The sequence below is a fragment of the Chenopodium album genome, chromosome 10, assembly GCF_948465745.1.
Source record: "Chenopodium album chromosome 10, dcCheAlbu1.1, whole genome shotgun sequence".
NCBI classification, from domain to species: Eukaryota; Viridiplantae; Streptophyta; class Magnoliopsida; order Caryophyllales; family Amaranthaceae; genus Chenopodium; species Chenopodium album.
The window spans coordinates 14,027,338-14,051,823 of NC_137843.1; the positions used below are offsets into that span (position 1 = coordinate 14,027,338).

The 24,486-nt window shown below is 35.5% G+C and overlaps 2 protein-coding genes across 2 annotated transcripts; one reads left to right on the forward strand and one right to left on the reverse strand.

The window, feature by feature from the left end:
- Window positions 1-238: 238 nt before the first annotated feature.
- On the reverse strand, window positions 239-994 carry LOC145564895 (uncharacterized). The gene has a single exon (XM_081625059.1). The coding sequence runs from the start codon at window positions 992-994 to the stop codon at window positions 239-241; it is 756 nt and encodes a 251-aa protein (XP_081481185.1).
- Window positions 995-4,481: 3,487 nt separating this feature from the next.
- Window positions 4,482-5,027, forward strand: LOC145564896 (uncharacterized). The gene has a single exon (XM_081625060.1). It carries the CDS (start codon window positions 4,482-4,484, stop codon window positions 5,025-5,027), a length of 546 nt encoding a protein of 181 aa, XP_081481186.1.
- The last annotated feature ends 19,459 nt before the right edge of the window (window positions 5,028-24,486 follow it).

A 24,486-nucleotide genomic window follows, 5' to 3' on the forward strand; every position in this document is an offset into this window, starting at 1 on the left:
AATAATAAAACAATAAAATAAAAAAGGTTTGGGCTGAAATTAAATAATAAATTTGGGCTGAAATTAAAACCATGCTTTTACCAAACATCAAGACTAATCCATGGACTGTTCAAAAATACAAATTTGATCAAATACGATTTTTAAAGCACTCTCGGGATTAAATACTGAACCCGACCAATAGTGGCGGTGAAAGGTTGTTCATCATCGGGTTTGGTTTTGGGGAGACATTTTTAGGTGTCTACACTTTCTTCTTTGGAGTTGCTCTAAGCCACGGGCCATACTGATACACCAGCTCCGTAGTCTCACCTTCTATTTGCTCTTTATACTGACATTCCCTCTCAGTATGTTCTAACCTTCCGCAGAAGAAACAAAAATCAGCCAGCCTCTCATACTGCAAATCCACCCATCTAGATTGCTTCTTCCCAGTTGCAAGGAACAGACCACGTCTCAGTGGTTTATTGATGTCCACAAGGACTTTTATTCTAACCGAATCACTCCATCCCAAAGGGTCCTCATCATTAGCTTCAAGAAAATCCCCTAGAAATTCACCTACATCATACATCACCTCCAACGTTCGCTTATTCATTTGCACATCTAAGACACGCACCCACATAGGAGTATATTTGAAGACTATCTCTGATGGTTGTTCGTCTCCACGAATTTCTTGCAGTAGCAATAGCTTTTCATCAAAGAACCAGGGTCTTCCCTCCAAGACACGATCTTTATCCTCCTTACAAAAGAATTGAAAAACAAACAGATTTGTCTCAACAACCCTAAATGCAAATTTTTCTTTCAAACGCCATACATTAGTCAGGGTTTTTTTCATCGCTTCGATGTTATAGGGTTTAACAGTCCAGAGTTTTCCCACCAAGGTGAGATTCAATTTGGCCTTCGTATCATCACTTACAATCTCCACGTAATCGCCCCCTAGAACTACACCTTCGTCTTCGGTCAGTTTGAGTTTTTCCCAGTCCTTAATTAAATCATCCGCCATCCTATTGCTCAGGTAATCAAAACAGGGAGAATTGCAAATGGAAATAGAGTAAATCAATGAAGAAATTGCTCGAAATTATGGATTTTTGAGGGAAACTCACTCACAAACCCTAGCTCGGGACTCACTCACCCTAGAGAGGAACTCTATCCACTAATTACGACTAGGTTTTAAAAGTGATGAGAAGTTTAGAAAAGTTAAAAATCACTATATTACTTTTTGATCTAGACCAAAGGAGATCTTATTTATTCATTTGTTTGACCATGATATATATATATATATATATATATATATATATATATATATCCAAAGAAATTTTTTTTTTTTGTATTTGCAAAATTAATCTTAATGAAAACCACTTTTAGCATTAGATATTAAAAAAAAAAAATAAAAAAAAAAATAACAACAACAACAACAACTACTACTTCTCCATTGACGTACTATTTTACCGTGTGAGGTTTTGAATGATGGTAAAATAGTACGTCAATGGAGAAGTAGTTTTTTTTTTTTTTTTTTTTTTTTGAGGAAGAAGTTATACATCAATAGAGAATTTTTATTTTTAATAATCTAATGCTAAAAGTGGTTATCATTAAGATTAATTTTTCAATCATCAAAAGCTTTGATTTTGCAATCATCAAAATCTAATGCTAAAAGTGGTTTTCATTAAGATTATAAATAGGGGTCGTTTCTCCTTGTTTTAAAATCATCAACATCTACAACCTACATTAACAACATTCATCTCTTTCTCTCTCACTAAAAGCTAGAAGCCTTTTCTCTCTATTTTTTTTTTCTAAACCTTCCCTCTCTCAAAATTCCTCATACATTAGTTCTAGAAATACCTAGCCAAGTTCGAAGTTGTCTTCGCCCTAGACGTGAAAGGTTGATAATTTCTGAGGTTTAGTCCCAAATCTATCTCTATTTCAATCATTTAATTAAATTGTATTGTTTTAATATTTTTCTTGAAGTTACTAACGTGTGTATTTTGTTATTAGAAAGAGGTACGAGGCATCGAAGTAAGTACTTTAATTGTTTTATTAATATTTTGATATAGAAATCATGCTTAGATTATTTTATTGATTCCTAGTATCATGTTAGGATGTTATATTGCTTCATAGTATCATATTTAGGGATAATTAAAATTTCTAATATCAAGTATGATTATTTTGATGCTTCCTATTTCTTTCTTAATATCATGTTAGTAACATGTTATGGCTAAAGCTTTAATCTTTAATGTTTAATGACATGCTAGGGTTTGTTATTAATCTTGTTAGTATCATGCCTAGGATCTTGCTATTAATATTATGCTTTAACATGATTATTTTGATTATTATTATTATTATTATTATTATTATTATTATTATTATTATTATTATTATTATTATTATGTTGCTTGATATTATATTTATATTTATTGTTATTGCTTGATCACGCCTTTTATGCATGTTTAAAAGGAATTTGTACTTGTAATTACGCTTAATAAGACAATTAATAATCTTATTTAGGGTTAATATGATTATAATTCATTTAAGCAAAATAATACGGGAAAAAACTCCCTTGAAAGAGAGGGCGGCGACTTCCTCGAAAGAAAGGCTTGACCTACCTCGAAAGACAGGCGTGTGTCCGGCCAACCATGGCCGATGAATTAGCAAACTAATACTCGAATTTGAAAATCAATGACCCTAAACATGAAATTATTGACATTGGAGAAGTGGAGGAGGAAGATTCAGAGGATCGAATTTCCCTAATGTTGGTGGGGAAATTAATTTCGGATTGTAATTACAATCTGGAAGCCTTTAAGCGAACGATGACGCAGGCTTGGTCGGTTTCTAAGAGGGTGGTGATCCGATCAATTGGGGTAAACCTCTTTGCTTTCCAATTCTTCCATTGGAAGGATAAAGAGAAGGTGTTGGAAGGACTCCCATGGTGCTTTGAGAACAATCTTCTGGCAATTAATGAAATTGGAGGGGATGAACAACCCTCTGATGTTAAACTCACTCATTCTCCTTTTTGGGTCTGCTTGGAAAACCTACCGTTTAATCGCCGATCTGACCAAGTGGTGAGGGCAATTTCAGCATCCATAGGTGAAGTAATTGACATTGAGAAGGATGAACTGGGATTGGACAAGTATAGGAGAGTCAAGATTAACCTAGATATCACGAAGCCTCTGCGCCGTTTCTTGAATATGAAGGGGAGGGATGGAAAGATTGTTCGATTTGGATTAAAATACGAACGATTACCTTTCTTCTTCTTGATGTGTGGTGTAATGGGACATAGTGAGAAAGACTGCCTTAGCGCAACGGAGGAAGAACAGAACCAGGGCCTGGGCTGGAGTTTGAGGTAGCGTGCAACACCCAGGATATGGAGGCAAAAATTACTAGAAGAGGTGGAGGAAGTTAAAGCATCCAGGAAAGTTCTCTTTGTGAATAAAAAGTCTGCCATCGACAGTGGAAATGTAGAGGCCAAATCATCTGAATTGCAGACTCTTGAACAACACCATGGAGGAAATAACATGGACTCCAAGCATGCGTATGAAGCAGGCTTTGGCACAGATTATGAGGCGGGGAATGATGTAAATCTTACACAAGTCCACAGAGATGCTATTCAAGAGATAGGAGAGGACGTTATGATGGGATCAAAACAAAGTGCTGACACAGGGTCTTCCCCTGTCCCTATACAATTCAATATTGGGACAGGATCGAAACACTATGGATTGAAGAAGGGGTTGAAGCTTAGAAGGGAGGGAGGTAGTGGCAGTAGAGAAAATCAGGTGTTGTTATGTGCAGTGGGGATAAACATAAGGTATGTTCAGTAGGCAGTAAGATGGATGTAGATGAAGTGTCGAAAAAAGCTCGTGTTCATGAAACATTAGCTTTGGAGAAAGTAGCGGGTGTTGGAGAGAACCAACCCCGCGAACAACAATGAATATATTGTGTTGGAACTGTCGAGGGGTTGGCAACCCTCTAGCAGTTAAGGCACTACGTAGGTGGTGTTCACATTTTGCCCCTGATTTGGTTTTTCTTTCGGAAACGAAAATTAATAAAAGTGAGTCTGAGAAACAAAAAGACAAATTCGGTTTTGACTGTGCGTTTGGTGTCAGTAGTGAAGGTTTATCAGGAGGTTTATGTTTGTATTGGAAGAGTGATTTTTTTTCTTTTTCTCTGATCTCGTACTCCAAGAATCACATTTGCGGTGACATTTTGGAGGTGGGAGGTCTCCCTTGGCAATGGGTGGGCATTTATGGGTGGCCGGAGACGGGAAGTAAATGGAAAACTTGGAAACTCTTGCGTGATTTATGTGGTTCTTACTCGGTACCTATCCTTATCGGGGGTGACTATAATGAAATCCTAAGTTACACTAAAAAGGAGGGAGGAGCTGATTCGGAAATAAGAGCTATATCTGACTTTAGGGAATCCCTCAAAGCCTCCATCTTCGTGACTTGGGATATGAGGGTTAGTTTTACACATGGGAGAGGGGATTAACCGAGGAAACTATGATCGGGGAGAGACTAGACAGGTATTGTGGAAATGAAGATTGGTTTGGTCTGTATCCTGATGCTATAGTGGAGAATTTGGTGCGTATAAAGTCAGATCACTCGCCTATCTTGGCAAGACTGAAAAGGCCTAAAAAGAAACGTAGGAGGGGAAAAAAGAATTTTAAGTTCGAGACGTCATGGTTACTGGATGCATCATGCGAGAAGGCTGTGAAAGAAGCATGGGGTAGTAGTGCGGGCTGTAACATTGGGTTGAGGATGGAGGTATTGCTGAGCTCTCTTAAGAAGTGGGGTGGGAAAAAGTTTGAACACTTTGATAAACAGATTAGCGTGGCAGAGAAGGAGCTTCATGAAGCTCAAGGCAGGATGGTCTCGAGAGAAAATATTGAACTTTGCACTTCCCTTGAGGCTAAAATTGAAGATCTTTGCGGGAAGCAAGAAGCTCATTGGTATCTTCGCTCTAGAGTATCAGAAATTCGAGACGGAGATAGGAACACAAAATATTTTCACCACAAGGCTGCCCAAAGGGGAAAAGGAACAAAATAAGAGGATTATTTGATGCTACTGGAGTGTGGAGGGTTGAAGAGGAGGAGTTCGAAGGAATTGTTGAGGACTTCTATGCTAATTTGTTTACATCTAGTGACCCTTCGATTGCGGATTGCGAGAGAGTCCTTGAAGCTATCACCCCGTAAATTTCGAGCCACAATAATGAGTTTCTCACTCGACCTTACGACAAAGATGAAATATATGCAGCAATTTGTGCAATGCACCCTTGTAAGGCGCCTGGGCCACATGGTGTTCACGCCATCTTCTATCAGCGTTTCTGGCACATCGTGGGTGATGAGGTATTTCTTTTTGTCAAAAATATTTTGCATGGCCTTTGCTCCCAAAAATCAGTAAATAGCACGAATATTGCATTAATTCCGAAAGTTAAGACGCCGATCACTATGACAGAATTTTGCCCTATTGCTCTTTGTAATGTTCTGTATAAAATTGCCTCTAAGGCTATTGTCATGAGATTAAAATCAATTTTTCCTGGTATTATTTCCGACAAATCAGAGTGCTTTTGTGCCGGGTAGATTAATTACAAACAATGCTTTAATAGCAATGGAGCTCTTTCATACTATGAAGAAGCGGAGTAACGGAAGGAAAGGGACTATTGCTATGAAACTTGAGATGAGCAAGGCGTACGATAGAGTGGAATGGTTCTTTGTGGAGAAATTATTGCTGAAAATGGGATTTGCAGAGTGCTGGGTTAGACTGGTGATGGAATGTGTGTCGACTGTTTCTTACTCCTTCATCATTAACAGAGTTGTCTCAGGTTCGGTTCTTCCTACTAGAGGCCTGAGTCAAGGTGATCCCTTGTCTCCCTACTTTTTCATCATGATTGTTGATTCCTTTTCTTCTCTGATCAGGAAAGCATCGGGTGACAGACTTATTCATGGGGCCGGAGCAAGCCGGAGAGGACCAAAAATTTCCCATCTTTTCTTTGCAGATGACAGTCTGCTATTTGCAAGAGCCAACCGAGTGGAATGCTCTAAGATAGTTGATATTCTCAACATTTATGAAGCAGCTTCTGGGCAGAAAATTAATTACGAAAAAATCGGAGGTCTCTTTTAGCAAAGGCGTTAATATGTCAAAGCAGGAAGAGTTGATAGAAATTTTGAATATGCGACTAGTGAATGAGCATGAAAGAGAAACTATTGTCGCGAGCTGGGAAGGAAATTCTTATAAAATCAGTCATCCAAGCGATTCCAACTTATTTGATAGGAGTTTACAGATTGCCTTTTAGTGTCATTTATGAGATCCGGTCTCTAACGGCGAGATTTTGGTGGGGGCACTCGGATACTAGGCAAAAAGTTCACTGGGTAAATTGGGAGGCTATGTGCAAACCGAAGTGCTTAGGTGGTCTGGGGTTCCGCGACTTAGGGGTCTTTAATGAAGAACTTTTGGGAAAGCAAGCTTGGCGGCTCATCTTCTCTCCCAAGTCTCTTTTTGGGCGTGTTATGAAAGGGAAATACTTCCCGAATTCTGACTTTTTGAATGCATCTCTCGGAATGAATGAGAGCTACTCATGGCAGAGCATTTGGGGTTCAAAAGCTCTAGTTAAAGAGGGATTAATTTGGAGGTTAGGGGATGGTCATAATATTAATATTTATGACGACCCATGGCTAGCGGATGAACATGGGAGATTTGTGACCTCGTCTCGGAAGGAGGAGCTTAATAGAGTACAAGATTTAATGGATGAAGATACGAAAGAGTGGAACTATGATCTTTTAGTGTCAAACTTTGATGAAAGGGATATACGGTGCATCCTATCAATTCCTCTGAGCTCTCGAATACAGGAGGACAAGCTGACTTGGGCTTTCACAAGAGATGGCATCTACTCTGTGAAAACAGCCTATATACTCGAGAAATCGTGCAATTTGGACGAGTTTAACAGGGCTTGGGTTGACATTTGGAGCTTGGACACAATCCCAAAGGTAAAGCACTTCTTGTGGAGAATTTGCACGAACTCGCTACCTACTCGAGTTCTCCTTCAAAGCAGACATATGCTTGATACGGATGTGTGCCCCTGGTGTGTTTCCTCGTCTGAAACTCTTCACCATACCTTCTTTAATTTCCCAGCAGTACACGACCTGTGGCGTGAATGTGACTGTGTGTCTCTTCTGGAATTTAACCCCACTGATGATTTCAAAGAGACGCTTATGCATTGGAGGAAATCTGGTTCGAAGAAGTGTGCGACTAGAGTGGCTCTCATGTGGTATATATGGAACAGGCGGAATGATAAAATTTTCCACAACAAAGACACCCCTCACTTAATAGTTCGAGAGAGAGTCATGAAGCTGGTGGAAGATTGTGGGAAATACGCAACTAGCATCTATGCTTAAGTGTATGATCACAGCAATGGAGCTCAAGTGTGGGATGGCTTGAAATATTCCCTACAATAACGATCAAGACTGGTAAGTCCGTTGGTCCATACAGTTGTCCATGTACCAGTAGAAGATTCAGCAGCTACTGCAGCCCCCGCTTCTTCGAGTGGAACTCCCGGTTGAGGACTTACTTGGAATGCTACCAAGATATCAGTATCTTGGGTTTCATACTCAGGAGTATAATAAGTCAATTTGTAATCTTTAACACCAGCTTTAAATCCAACGCTTGATTTAGTCTCTGTTTGTGGGGACATAAGTCCCTCCTTACAACTTCAATTTTTAATTTCTTACAACAAAGCAACAAGGTCTACTCGACATAAATTAGGCCTTAATGAAATCTTTTATAGGAATCTTTCATAAAATTATCAATTAATATTATCAACTAATCAAAATGGTTCGTTAATAGACCATGTATTTGATTTGTCAAATACATCATTATTGTATACTCTTTCATATGTATGGCGGCCCCAATCATAACCGTTGTTTTTCAAGTTTCGAATTTCGTATCCCCATTTGAATTGAAAGAACTAAAAAATTCAAAATTGACTCTTGACAGTGGTATATGTTGTATATGTATATCCTAGATGTGAAAATAGGCAGAATTCCATCATGAAAGGGTAAAAGAATAGGCTAGATATAAATCTATCTATTAAATCTAAACTAAGTCCCAGTGCGATAGAAATACGGAATCATAAAAAAATATAGTTTTAGAGTTCGGGTTCGATTTCCATAGATAATACATAAAGGATTGTCTATAATGATAGGCAAATAAAAGACTTTCTTAGGATTGTTATTGAATTGAATACAATAATTCAAAAACGTAAAGTAAGCAATTGAATTGCAGTCCTTTTGTTGGTATTGGCAAAACGAATTGCTAACTCCAATTTCTTTTTTAATTAATCGATCATCTTGCTTTTAGACATTTTTTTTTATTCGATAATATTCATTTTTGCAAAAAATTTTGACATACTTTACATTATGAGAATCAATCCTACTACTTCTAGTCTTGGGGTTTCCACACTTAAAAAAAAAACCTGGGGCATATCGCTCAAATTATTGGTCAGGTACTGGACGTAGCTTTTCCTCCAAGCAAGATGCCCAATATTTACAATGCTCTAGTAGTTAAAGGTCGAGATACTACTGGTGAACCAGTTAATGTTACTTGTGAGGTACAACAATTATTAGGAAATAATCAAGTTAGGGTTGTAGCTATGAGTGCTACAGAGGGTCTAACGCGAGGGATGGAAGTTGTTGACACAGGAGCTCCTTTAAGCATTCCAGTCTGAGGAGCGACTCTCGGTCGCATTTTTAACGTGCTTAGAGAGCATGTTGATAATTTGGGTCTAGTTGATACTCGCACAACATCTCCTATTCATAGATCTGCGCCCACCTTTACCTAGTTAGATACAAAATTATCTATTTTTGAAACAGGACTTAAAGTGGTAGATCTTTTAGCCCTCTATCGTTGTGGAGGAAAAATCGGACTATTTAGGGGAGCGGGAGTGGGGAAAACAGTACTCATTATGGAATTGATTAACAATATTGCAAAAGCGCATGGAGGTGTATCCGTATTTGGCGGAGTAGGTGAACGTACTCGTGAAGGAAATGATCTTTACATGGAAATGAAAGAATTCAACGTTATCAATGAACAAAATATTGCAGAGCCAAAGGTGGCTTTAGTCTACGGGAAAATGAATGAACCGCCAGGGGCACGTATGAGAGTTGAGTTGACTGCCCTAACTATGGCGGAATATTTTCAAGATGTTAATGAACAAGACATACTTCTATTTATCGACAATATCTTCCGTTTTGTCTAAGCGGGATATAATCTGCCTTATTAGGTAGAATGTCTTCCGCTGTAGGCTATCAACCTACCCTTAGTACCGAAATGGGTACGTTACAAGAAAGAATTACTTCTACAAAAAAAAGGTTCCATAACTTCGATTCAAGCAGTTTATGTGCCTGCGAACGATTTGACCGATCCCGCTCCTACCACGACATTTGCACATTTAGATGCTACTACCGTACTATCAAGGGGATTGGTCGCTAAAGGGATTTATCCAGCAGTGGATCCCTTAGATTCAACGTCAACTATGCTCCAACCTAGAATTATTGGCGAGGAACATTATGAAATTGCGCAAAAAGTTAAGGAAACCTTACAACGTTACAAAGAACTTCAGGACATTATAGTTATCCTTGGATTGGACGAATTATCCGAAGAAGATCATTTAACCATAGCAAGAGCACGAAAAATTGAGCGTTTCTTATCACAACCTTTTTTCATAGTAGAAGTATTTACGGGCTTTCTAGGAAAATATGTTGGTCTAGCAGAAACAATTAGAGGGTTTCTATTGATCCTTTCCGGAGAATTAGATGGTCTTCCTGACAGGCTTTTTATTTGGTAGGTAACATTGACGAAGCTACCGCGAAAGCTATGAACTTAGAAATAGAGAGCAAATTAAAGAAATGACTTTAAATCTTTGTGTACTGACTCCTAATCAAAGTGTTTGGAATTCAGAAGTAAAAGAAATCATTTTATCTACTAATAGTGGCCAAATTGGTGTAGTACCAAACCATGCCCCTACTGCCACAACGATAGATATAGGAATTTTAAGAATACGTCTTAACGATCAATGGTTAATAATGGCTTTGATGGGCGGTTTTGCTAGAATAGGCAATAATGAGATTACGATTTTAGTAAATGATGCTGAGAGGGGTAGTGACATTGATTCACAAGAAGCTCAGCAAACTCTTGAAATAGCAGAAGCTAACTTGAGGAAAGCAAAAGGAAAGAGACAAGTAATTGAAACAAATTTAGCTTTGAGACGAGCTAGGACACGAGTAGAGGCTAGCAATCTGATTTCTTCGTAACCAGTCGGTGCGTGCGTCTAAATAATCATAATCAAAAGAAGGTCTGTTTGTACACTCTTTCTATATATAGAATCAATTAACAAAATAAAAAGAAAAAGAGAACCTATTTAATAGTCTTAATAATCCAAAGGGTAAGTATAAAAAATTATTCAATACTCTCGACTCTGACTTTGGTATCAAATAAGTTTTACCTACTATTGGATTTGAACCAATGACTCCCGTCGTACGAAAGCAAAACTCTAACCGCTGAGTTAAGTAGGCCTTCTATCAATACAAAGAGGACTAAATATAATCATTCCATAGATTGATTATAAACCGAATACTGCTTATAAGCAATAGAAATCAAACAGATCAAAGAGATATGATGGTATATCGGAGAATATTTCTCTTGTCAAGAAATTATCTACATACTAAAATATGGAGCATAAACACAAGGGTTATAGCTCAGCTAGGTAGAGCACCTCGTTTACACGTGCGCCAATTAATTTCAAGGAAGTCCATCATGCAATCAAAAGAATGAATCTTTTTGAAAAATCGATGTCTTACTCTAGGCTTTGAGGAAACAAAACAAGAGAACAATAGCCTGACAATGAAATCTAGTTTGGTCCAATTCAAGTGTCTATTTAGTTACCAAATAGAACCCATTATTGATTTGACATATTGATAGGGTGAATACCCAACCTATTCAATGTTAGGCATAATGAGTATAAGGCGGGCCTCAAAAAATCTCTTTTTGTCCTATGAACTTTAAGGTGTATGAAGTTTCATATTGGATTCTTTAAGCGAAACGATAGGGACTCATTTTAATTTACAAATTCATCTAGGCCAAAGGCAGACCTACATCAAGATAACTCTTCTTTGAAACACTTTCGTAGTGCTTTTGAATCAAAGCTCAAATGAATAATGAATTTGAGCACACGGAACCATTTTCTTTCTATCAAGAAAAATATGGTAGACTAGCTGATATCTATATCAATTAATGAAAAATCCCAATGCAAAAAAATTCATGTTGGGTTTTTGAAATAGTTCAAATCATTTTGAGAATACAAAGTTTGATCGGTTTTACCGAGAAGATCTACGGTTCGAGTCCGTATAGCCCTACTAAATATATAGTAATGAATATTACTAATTTTTTTTAATAAATTAGTAATTTGATTGTTAGTGTAGGCGTCGTTTGAAGTGCGCCTACGTAAAAGCATGTGTGAATACGCTTGACACTCATAGGAAGTGGGAATTGACATATACGATTAGGAACAAGGAAAGTAGGAAGTCGCCAATAAGTTTTTAAGGAACTTGTAAACCGTTCACGGATCATAAAAGGCAACCACGATAAAGGGACGATGATAGACAACAACGATTGACCCGTGAAGGTTACACCCCATTCATAATCCATGAGATTACTAACTCCATATGGTTCAGAACCACGAAAGGAGGATCGGGGATGATGGTACGAAGTGAGTCATGGAGTCACATTCGCCCGTATTGGCCTTTACTCGATTCTTATAGTGAAAAGTGATTCATGTGATCTCAAAGACATGCAAACAAAATATTTAATATGCTCCAAACTATTATTGTGCTAAAATTGTTTAATATTAATGCACACATAATTCTAAAATATTGTGATCACTTGATTAAACAACAAGATTAAAAAGGAACCTAAACCGTTTGTCCAAATTATCTTATTAGGCATGAATTTCAATTACATATTCCCTTTAAACATGCAATATGGTGAAAATAGTATAGTGCACCCGATTAGACATATCTTAAAGAACATGGGCAAAAAAAAGAACATGCTAGTGTTTGACAAAAGAACATGTTTGTGTATGACAAGAACATGAAATTACAAAGAACATAAAATCTTTACAAAAATAACATGTTATTTTTTATGGTTACTCGGGTGGTTGAACGTGTTTGAAAAAGAACATTATATTTGACAAAAAAAGAACATGTTATTTTTCATGGTTACTCGGGTCGTTGAACGTGTTTGAAAAACAACATAATATTTTACAAAAAAGATCATGTTTGCATTTGACAAAGATAGAGGTGATCATTGGGCGGGCCAGACAAGGTTAAAAAATTAGCTCACTTCTCAGGTTGGGACAAGTTTGGGCCGAAATTTTTGTGCCCAAAATGGTCCGACCGTACGGGCTTTTCAGGTCGAGTAAAAAAATCAACTAAAATGCATAAAAACGCATTCCCAAACCCGCAATAAAAATTTAAATTTATGAGCCGGGTTCGACTCGATTTGGGGGCGAAAAAATTCAGCCCAAAACCCGTCCAAAATTGGCCTAGGCCGGTCTAACTTTGATCACCTCTAGCCAAAGAACATAAAGTCTTTACAAAAAGAATATGATAATACATTAAAGAACATGTTCTTTTCCCTGGTTACTCGATTTTTTTTTATTTTTTTAAACATTAAAGAGCATATTGTATAATGTAAAGAGCATATATTTCAAACTCAACTGGGTGCACCATGCGCATGGTGCACCTGGGTGCACCAACCACACATTAGCAATATGGTGATCATAAAAAATATATTAGAATAAACATTAATATTGTAAGCAATTTAATAATAAATTGTTAGTCAAATAAAATCATAATCAACCTAATTATGAAACTAGCAATATAAAAATAAAATAAGTAATTAAATTAATTAATTAATTACTCACATTTCGCGCGCTCCTTTAAATTGCTACATCATGAATATTTTGTTAGTAATTTCAATAAAAATATAAATCAAATGTAAATTAAATTAAATAAAAGTAGAGTTGATTTGGTCCAAATCTTGGTCCAACCCTCAGTTAATTATACCTTTTCACACCTAGGTTTAAGGACACTACTACATTTTTTTACCAAATGTAAGGGCCTTTTTTTAAAAAAAATAAAATGTAACGGCCTATTATAGGCTAATACAACGGTATTTTAATTTTCGTTGCAATAGAGTAGGCTAATGCTACAGATTTAACACTTATCTTTTATATAATTTAAGATATGTTTTCTCAACTTCTCACCACATCACTCCAAAACCCAATCTCTCAATTCTCATTCACTCTTTTTTTTTTCTCTATATTTATTTACTTATTTTGCCCTCCACATAACTTCCACCTATCCTTTTTTTTTAAAAAAAAAAAATTAAAAAACCCTCTAAACAAAACTTCCACTATTATTTTTCCTAATAACACACACTACCCAAAAAACTACCTACATAGTATTTTTATTATACTACCCAATTTCTCTTTAAAAACAACAATATTACAATAATTGCACATTTTTTTTCCAAAATTGTGTGCACTTTTTTTTTAATATCGTTACTATAAGTTCCACTATTTTCCTTTTTTAAAATTCTTATATTTTTTAAAATCAGTTCATCTGTTTAGAGATTGCCAGGTGACCCGACGAATTTGGCAATGTGGTCTCCTAGGAGTACGAGTGAAGGATGGAGACCCGGTCTTTGAGGTATGGCTGGAGAATATGTTGAAGTACGCTTTCAATATGGAGAAGACCTACCCTGAATTGGCAAGATCCATTATTCCTACCATCTGGAGTATTTTGGAAGTTCAAAAATGACATCATATTCAGAGGAACGGGCACTGATCCAGACAGGCTCATGAAGAGGTGCAGTGAGGAGTTGGTAAAGTTACAACGGATTCAAGATTATGGTTTTTCTGTAAACACGAGGGGGAAGGAAGCTCATGGTTTGGAGGATGCAGAGTTGAACTACTGGCAGCGAGGAACTCATGATTCTCATCAAGTAATAACAGTAGTGGTGGATGGGGCTTGGAAGAAGATGGAGGGCAGACTTGACTCAACAGCAATAGGGTGGGTGATTTTGAAGGATGAGAGAGTAATAAAAGAGGGTGGGAAAAGAACCATAGGGAGCTCAGCTCTCCATTGTGAGCTGCTGGCAATCAAGGAAGGCTTAACAGAGGCTTCTTCACAGTACCAGCAAATAGAGGTTAGAATTGATAGCAAGCTGAGTGTTAAAGCTCTTGAGGACCCATCACAGGCGCCGAAGGAGTTACGGAACTTAGTCAGTGATATCCTTTGTGTTAGTGCTCAGTGTACTTATTTTTGTTGTTGTTATGTACCTAGGGCTATAACCGCTAGAGCCCATGACCTGGCTGTGAAAGCTAGGAAAGGGGCGTGAGTGGTCTCTGGTGATTTGAAACTATCTTGTTTCACAGCTGTCAAAAAAAAAAAAAATCAGTTAACTTAATTATTAATTCAATAATCATCGAAATAAAAAATATATACATAATGTTTTTTATGCAACAACACGTTTTTTTTCGACAAGTAGTGTGACTGGAGTAACCCCTATAATATTGACGAAGTAACCCCTTATAACACTAAACGCATAACCCTTATAACACTAGCGGATAACACTGAACGGGTAACCCCTATAACATTGACAAAGTAACTTCTATGCTAGCTACACGGAGTATCCAACCCACATAAAAGAGTAAGTTACTATGTCACAAACAACTTCACGTATTTAAAATATATTTTTGTTATTAGATCTTTGTAATATCTTTCTATAAAATATGGAAAATGTTATACATAGCCCTTAGGGCTACATATAAGCATTAAATTTACACTTGAAAATCGTAAAAAGTTAAGAAACCATCAAAATATAAACATTAATAACACTGATTTACGCGTGTTTTTCTCATGAATTCCTAATTTTATACAATTTCCAAGAGTATATTTAATGCTTATATATAACCCTTAGGGATACATATAACATTACCCATAAAATATATATCCCGTGCATTTTGCACGGGTACACTCTAGTGTTCTTAAAGGTAGAGCTAACGCCACGGTTCTAAAGAACCGTTGCAATAGGCTAGCTGTTTCAACAAAAAAGGGAGCTGATGCAACGGTATGTGATAATTGTATAATGAATAATTTAGAAGCTCTCGGAAAATTTCAGGACTTCCCCCTATTTGTTTGCCCAAATATTTTAAAGAACTAGTTGTTGGTGCTCGCGCAATGCGCGTGCCCCCCTAACGTCATGATATGGATATTGGTGCGTGTTTTCGTGTTGTTATCTTGAGAATCGTTAAGATGTAGGATGAATTGCATAATAGTATACTATATTGTATGCCTTAATTATGTGGGTATATATAATGTAAATAAGTGATTTATATTGGGTTTTTGTATCAAGGCAAGTTTTTAGTGAAGCATATGTGATGTTACAAAAAAAAAATTGATTTATAAGCAATCTTGTAGCAAATGAATCAAAGTGTACCCGACAAAAATAAAAAGAATCAAAGTGTGAGATGAATACGGAAAATAAAACAATAATGTTACATATATGAACACCATTATAGGTGCAAAGGTATATATTAACATTAATAAACATGTATAATATTGATTTTATTTATCAGTTCCATTCATGTGACTATCATGAGATATGGCCATACTCATAGAATTACATTATATTCATACTTCTAATTTCTCTCCATCCTATTTCGTAGCCTCTTCAATTCCACAATTTAAAAACACTATGTTTGGATAGAGAGAAATGGAAAAAGAGAGAGAGAGAGAAGAGAAGAGGAGGGATGCATATCCTTTGTTTAGACATCTAATGCAAGGACGGAAGGGAGGAAATTAGAAGGACCCATTTCCTTCCCTATTTAATAAATCAATTTCCTCCATTTTCCTTCCCTCACCTCCCTTTCCCTTCCCTCTTTTTCTTTCCCCTTCCTTTCTATACTATTGTTATCCAAACATAGTGTAAGAATGGTCTTTTAAAGTGCTTCCAAACTCCTCCTTCCTCTATTCTCTCTCTCTCTCTCTCTCTCTCTCTCTCTCTCTCTCTCTCTCTCTTGCTCTTTATATCTCTTTCTAATTTATCCCTCTTCGTTCCTTATCCAATGATGTAACATAATTTACAAAGTTAATCCCTACTTGGTATTCCTCCCCACTCTAGCTTCTTATACCCCTTCTAACCCTTTTCCATCTGCGTTTACAGCTTAACACTTGATTCATATGATTTTACAAAATGTAAATTCTTTTCAAAAAGTATTGTTTACCTACTCCTTGATTACATACTAAAGATTGTCATCTAAAGAGTTATTTATCTTGTTCCTTTTCCTCAAAGCCCCTCGCCATTTTTCTTTCTTCATTTTACATTCCTCTTTTTTATCCATTTTCCTCTCCCATAGTTTCTAAGTATCTTTTAAACACGTACAAAGAGTTGAAGTGTTTCTTACCTCTTCCCTCCTCTATTTCCCTAAAACCCCTCTCTCTTTCTCTATCTCTCTCTCTCTCCCTGACCTTGTCTCCTTGTTCTCTCTAGTTTTTTTTAATGCTTTGAAATAGGTTACACTTGCTCCCCTCTCACTCGATTCTTTCTTTATTAGCCTCTCTCTCTCTCTCTCTCTCTCTCTCTCTCTCTCTCTCTCTCTCTCTCTCTCTCTCTCTCTCTCTCTCTCATTTTTTTAAATGCTTTGAAATAGGTTACACTTGCTCCCCTCTCACTCGATTCTTTCTTTATTGGCCCAAAAACTATGTGCGGATAAAGAGAAATTGAGGGAAAAGAAGAGCAAAATGAGGGAATTGAAGCATCATCAATCAGAAGGATTTATTTTCCTTCCCCATTTAATAAACCAAAATCTCTCTATTGTTGGAAAGATTTGGAAGGAAATAAAAGGTCATTTCTCCCTCCTTTCACCTTCCTTTCCCTTCCCTCTTTTTCTTTCTGCTCTCTTTCTTTCACTATTATTATCCAAACATCATGAAACTACTTGTCATTCTCTTTCTTTCTTTTATTCATTCATAATCTTTCTTATTTTTGATCCATCCTCTTAGAGCCTTTAAAAATCATAGGTTGCACTTTCTCCCTCCCTCCTCTAGACTCTCTATCTCTCTCGGCTTTTTTCCGGCCTCCTTATCTATCTTTCTCTCCCAACCCATCTCTTCTTTATCTCTCTTTTACTTCCGAGAGCCCCCCCTCTCTCTCGCTCTATTTCTTTCTCTTCTGGCCTTTTTCTACCTTTATCTAGCTTTCTCTTTCTCTTACTCTTTTTTTCCTAGTCCATCTCCCTCTCTATCTTACTCTCTTTTTCTCCTGGTCCTTCTCTCTCTATCTCTTATCGGTTTTTGTGCTAGTCCTTCTTTCTCTTCCAAATATTTTATGTATTTGTTACCCCGTCCTCAACAACCACTCTGTCTTCTTCAAGGACATTAACTTTCTCTTCTACAATGACTTGAATACTTTTTTCAAAATCCAACCACCAAAAGCCCTATGTTTTCAACCGAGCCAAATTTTAGAATTGAAGACATAGTGGTTGTTGGGCTTCGTGTGATTGACCTTGATTATCGAAAAAATTAGGGCAATTTATAATTGTTTAGCTTTCAAACCAAAGAGGCTCTTTGTTTATTTAGAATATAAGATGTTAGAATGATTAAGATGTGATTGAGAGACGTCAAGAGTTTAAAAAAATATGGTTATTTAATTTTTTTTTATTGTAGTTATATCATGAAAATGTAGGGGGAAAATCTAAGTAGAATATGGTGATAGTTTCAAAGCAAAATTATGACTGAAAAGGTATTTTAGGAAAACAAAGTCTAAAAGAGGAATAGATTCAACATGATTATACTCCGTATCTTTTTAAAACGCCCAAAATAGAAAGTGGAGCTAAAATAAAGATGCAAAAGGAGTATTTTAAAGACAGTTAAAGCATTACCCATAAAAAACCAGTTTCATTTCTCTCACACTAAAAAACAAATTGATTTAATGTCACGAGAGAGATAGAGAAAAAAAAAAACAAATTCTGCAATTATATGGGTTAGAAGTTAGAACAGAAATACCCCCATAACATAAAAGTTCAAATGTACATGACATTTACAATTGTAAGGAGCCTAAATGTAATATGACCAATATTTAGCATTTTTTCACATGGATTAAATTCATGGATGCCAAGGTAGTAGATCCATCATGCACAAATTTCAGAGGCTTAACGCTGCTACAACAAGCTCTACCAGTGCCCACGCACCTCGTTGGAGTGAATGCGGGGTTTCGTTGGCATTCTCATTCTGCAATCAATCACAAAAGAGCAATTTAATAACTCAACCAAAGGAATGAGAGATTTCCCAACAAGCGTAAAGAAAATCATGTCATGGAAACTCTTGGCTATAAAGATGTAGCCCTGAATATGAGTACGGCAAGGGAAGCCATAAGGAGAAAAAGTGCACTTTCAAACATATATATATATAGAGAAAAAGTGCACTTTCAAACATATATATATATATATATATATATCAGAAAAGGGAATACTCTAAACTCCAAATTCAGGGGGTCAAAGGGTTTTTAAAAACTTAGGCATTGTGAAGCACACAATTTATGCTCTAAACTCTTAACAAAACCCCCATTACTTTGCATAATATGTATTATGAAAAATTATAACTACAACAACAAACTTTACAATTATTGATCGATAGGTTATATCTACATGGAAATAATGTCATATGCATAAGAAAATAGCTACCAAAACTAAGGAAACACCGGCTACGTAAACAAACTTTATAACATCAGATATCTCAATCTTGTGGGTTTATATATTTAAGAGATTTTTTTTAAAACAAAATACCACAACCATCTGGAAGTTGTATCAACCGTTCATGACAGTTTTAACTACATTAACAGATAGCATTGTTTGATAATTAACTAAAATATTTTTTTTATTAGCAAAGACTATTCTTTAGTGTTTTTTAAAGTGTTACATTTACCTAATGCATTCGTGGTTTCTAGAATCATAAGTCAATCAAATCATTGGCATCAATCTCCAAGCCATGAGCCAATTTTTAACGGGATAGGAAGAGGCTGCATAATAGGCTCCAATAAGGAGCACATACTATAAAATATAAATATTAATAAAACATCTAAGATAACCGAAGCAAACCTGAGTACGCCTATCAGAAGGTTTACTTAATACCAAAAGGGGAAAGCCTTGTTAGTTGTTACTTTGTTACAAGGGTTTATCAATTATAAGTTAGTCAGAAAATCACCATATAATGCATCATACACCTGAGAGTTCTAATTACCGTGGGTTGGTAAGGAGACTCAACTTATACACAAGGTTGAGAACCAATCTAATAATATTGGTCCTTAGTAAGCTACCTCAACTCCCCTTGCTTTTTCGTACAATAATTAGACATGTGATTGAAACTTTAGTCCCTGTTATAAAGTCCAAAACTAAGATTGTGAACATATTTGCACAAATTGAATTATGAATATTACTCTACTGATTGTTTGCCGAAAAATAATAAAATAATTTCAATTGGGCATGCTACAAAAAGAAGAGGAAAACTTCATGGCTGGGAGTTAACATGATACAAAAAGAAGAGAAAAAGGCAACATTTATTCAGTTCCAGTTTTCAATATTAATATGTAGTAATATTTCACCTTTTACTACAGCTAGATATCCAGAACTGATTGTCCATTATTCATTCCCATAAAGAAGTAAGACACATTGCTTACCAAAACGAAAGCAGGACAAACTGGCTCTCCCCTCCTTCACTTCTTCTTAAGTTTAGGAAAGAAGCATCCACACACAAACATTTAAAAATAAATAAAATCTTAAAAATTACCATCAGTTTAAGTAAGTAAAAGCTCTAGTGTCTAGAACTTAAGAACCATTAAATATTATAAGACCACTAAGGTTAGTAAGGTATTAGGCCAACCGTGAGGACTCTCTCCCACTAACATAAGCTATCAAGCAAAAAATACAAGCGACGATTACCAGAGAGAGTAATCAGAAGAGTTTATGAGGCTAGAGCTTTAAGAGAAGTTAAACCATACTTTTAAATCAGGTATTAACCTCAACCAATTATTTAATAATGATAACAGAAATTCATCTAATATGCCCTTCAAAAGTGAACAGTCAAAACCAAACAGCAAAACAGGGGAAACCCTACAAAGGTTACCTGTTTATTTAAGAACTCGTCTCTCAATATATTATTGCAATTGCACATCATTGTTTTTCTCAGCAACCTGAAAACAGAGAGTTGATTGTCAGCAAGACCTGCATTGATTATTTCACCCCTCAACCCTGTTTCACACATTATTTAACAGGCTTGAGTTTATACTACGGTATTACCCAATGACATTCTTTTCATAATCCGAACCAGTGAAGCGAAACAAAAAAAAAATATCAAAGTCAATTTGAACGTATAATTTCAGTCCAAATTCTGGGCATAGATTGGAAACCTAATTAACATCAACCCATTAAAAATAAAACATGATTAAGAAAAGAGATAAATTAAATACAGAAAAAGTGCAAGACAGAAGCTATCTTAAAACTTCTTCACAGGGAGTGCCATAAAAAATTAAAACATAATTAAGAAAACTACCATCATCTTAATTATTCCTTAAAACTACCCAATTCATTGCAATACTTACAACAATAATATATTACATTCCTAATTATTATTTAATAATCAGGAAAATTCTCGATAAAAACTTCCTCTCCACACAAGCCAAGAAGACCTTGTAGAAAATCAACACATTTCCTACCTGGCCTAATGTGCAGCTAATACAAAGGCCAACACATCTGTTTATAAAGGACCTCGTAACAAGCTTGTTCTCACAGAAAGTTCTCAAGAACAAAACCTTGGTTCAACAACGCCTGCCAATCTACCAAGTTAGATTTGTTAGGCTTGGAATCCTAACTCACGGAAAAAGCAACTGTAAATAATTGCATCTATAATAATGTAAATTGAATTAATGAATTAATATGCATGCTCCTAAAATAACAATGATAGCTTTAGAAACAAAACTTGATTTCAAAAACACAAGATAATTCAGACATAGTGGCAAGAAAAAGATGTATTGGTGAAAGGATCCAACGGAATCACTAAAACTTATTTGAATCCCAACAACTGAGACAAAGGGGGATAATTAAACACTATGCAATGGAAAAGGAGGAGATCCCATAGATGGAGAACACTGTACAAGGGACACACCATATCAACACCTTTGTTAATCATGTATACAAATTAATTAGAGTGTGCTCTGCTCTTTCTAAAACAACAAAAGTTGAATGTTGAAATGCATCAAGCAAGCAAAGAGCATCTTGTGAAATACCAGAGGATTTAAACTTTTCAAAGAATTCCAAAATATGGTTGCTTATTTCTTCGGGCTTTTCTTTATTGATGAAGTAAGCAGCTCCTTGTTTCTTTTCTTTTCTTTTCTTTTCTTTTCTTTTTTTTGGCAGGGAGCAACTCCTTACCATTTAACAACCTCAACCAAAAGTGCTACATCTCTCTTTGTCTTAATTGTTGGGATTCAAATAAGTTATGTCCAGCTCTCCCAACGAACTTTAAGACTTTTTACCAAGAGGAATGACAGCAGAAACACAGCAGTCAGCATGCAAAAAATAATGTGCTTTCACAAGATTCAATATTACTATATAAAATTTTATAAAAATGAAACTTTGCAATGTATTACCAAGAAGAGTAGAGAAATCAAATGAAAACATGAACCGCATCACGTGGAACACCATGAATGATGGTGGATTTGCGTCGATTTTTGCCTTTGGATTCCTTCACCCTGTCAATATACAACTATGAACTATCACCTGTCTTCTTAAATGACGTCATAAAATTTATCCTAAATAAGTCATTTTTCCATCAAGGTAAACTGAATACATGGTAATTCAAGGAAACTCAGAAATTTTCGACCATGCATATTATATACTGATCAAAGTTGACAAGCTGAATTAAGAATTGTCTAATTTCATTCAAAAAAAAAGAAAAATCAAATAGTCAAATGGGTTCTAGAAGATCTTACCAATATATTAGCATGGGCATCAATTCGGCCACCATCATCTATAGGAATGACAACATCAGCTCATTTTTCATTAAAAAGGTGGTCATACAAATCCGTTATTGCAGTGCTCACAGAGCCTTGGTCTTCGTAAGATGACATGCCCTTGGACTTAAGAAAATCCCTCTTAGGTTGTGCACCGGGCAATGGAGGTGCTAGTGGAGGATTCACACTCTGAATTGTCGATCACATCTTCATTATACACATTTAAATGATTTCAACTCCTGCTAATAATGAAAAAATACTCAATTTTAGTAAATCATCAATTTCTTAATCAAAATTTAGAACTCTTCATCTTCTACTCAAAGCTTATATAGGTTATATAACAGTCTTATCAAATACATTGCCTAAAATCAATCTCTAAATTTAGTCCATCATAATTTCCCTTTTCTTTTTTTGTTTTAATCTTTTCTAAATCCAACCCAACAAATACATGAATTTAACAAATTTTTAAGGAAATACATACACAAGTATATAATAAAAATTAAATAAGATCCCTTTTGGGTTTTATGAGATAATGATCAATTATACAAATGCAAGAATAATTGAACTAACAATTACTATCATATAAGATCATACTACAGATAATAAATTTAAGAGAATAGAAAGAAAAAAATTATGAGTTGTATCAGATCATTTCACAGACATGGATACCCAAATGAATGAAAAAGCTCAAGTAAAGTAGAAATTTTAACACCCATGAATATTATAAACAAAATAAGAAGAAAACTCAAAACTTATAGTTTAATGACAAAAAAGAATGCCTGAATTAAGAAGTTGCTATTTAGAAATATTATTTATAAAAATTGAAGCCTAATTTTTCAGAAATGATCAATTTTTCTATCTTTCTATTCAACCACAACAAATTGAAAGGGAGAGAAAATACATTACAAGTTAATGAGTTTCGTCTATATTTTAAGTGGTTGCAGTCCTGAGATAGCGGCAGTCTGATGCCGGAAACTTCGCCATCACCATTACCCCTGCCGCCATTCATCGCAGTATGTCTCCTCTTTTTCTTGTTCGACAAAAAAGAAAGCCTGAATCAAAAGGGCAAAAATCCTTAGAATTTTATCAACACTCCTTCATTCATGGATTACTCAGATTATTTCCGATTAAAATTTCCTCAATTCAATTACAAAATTAAATTAAAGAGAGGATGCCTAGAAAAATTCAATTACAATATTAAATTAAACCACAAAAACCTCAAATTTTCAAATACCCACAAAAATTCACATTACCCCATTTCACAATAAACAAAAATAAAATCAAATGTTGGGTAATTAACCATCAAATGAACAACAATAATAATCATTTTTTTTTGTTACCGAAAAGCTGTGACGGAGGGGAAATCGGTGGTGGTAGGCATATCACGAAAAGCTCAAAGCTGAATATCTCCCCATTCTTCTGATAGTTAAGCCGCCGCCCTTGGAAATCATCGCTACTGCTCCATTCTTGCGATGTTAGCTATGCTCAGGAATGGTGGTGGGAATGGAAATAGAGAAAGCCAAAAAGAAGACGGTTTTTGAGGGAATTCGAGAAGAGGCGGCAAAACGAAAGGCAGGGAGGAAAACCAGGAACCGACCAAGGAAAGAGGGTGAGTATTGGAAAGGGAAAACCACCTCTGCAAGTAAAACCAGTCAACACAAGCAAGGGCAAAACTGGCAATATATTAATTTTGGGGGCAAGGGTGTAATAGCACCAGTTTCTACTATTCATAAGGGGGTACTGCAAATGCACGGTTATTGAATAATTATGATAATAATATAATTATATAAAAAATAATGAATCGATTCATCAGGTATCAAAGTGCAGGAAATATATTAAAACAATTAAAACATGTGAGAAAAAATACTTATAGTTATAATGTGCAAGTTGATATTTTAGGAAGTTTATTTTAGAATTTATATAAAAAAAAGTCATAACTAAATGCAATCTTTATTTTTATATAATAACGATATTTTTAGAAAGTAATTTTGGCGGGAATTTTTTTAATAATATGTTGCCAAGTGTTCCTTCAGATTCGCTTTTAGTAGTATGTAATTGATGATTCTCCATCTATATATTATACTAAAAGACAAGCGCCTCGATGTGAGGATGACAAATGTCACTCTCTCATTAGCTTATCTTATGTATAAAATATATCTATATAATTACTGTTTACATATGTAAGCATAGTTATTTTTGTTAAACTTCAAACAATAAAAGCAAGTTTCTGTACATGGATAAGATTTCCATGATTTCCTAACATAAATATTGATTTAATTTTTTATAATAAATATATACTTTCCAATACTACAAATAATCCATAAAATCTTTCCAATCTTTATTTTTAGTTAAGTTAAAGAATAATAACTAATTTGAAGCAATATGA

Coding starts and splice junctions, on each gene's coding strand:
- LOC145564895 (XM_081625059.1), bottom strand. CDS start 994: ATGGCGGATGATTTAATTAAGGACTGGGAAAAACTCAAACTGACCGAA.
- LOC145564896 (XM_081625060.1), top strand. CDS start 4,482: ATGATCGGGGAGAGACTAGACAGGTATTGTGGAAATGAAGATTGGTTT.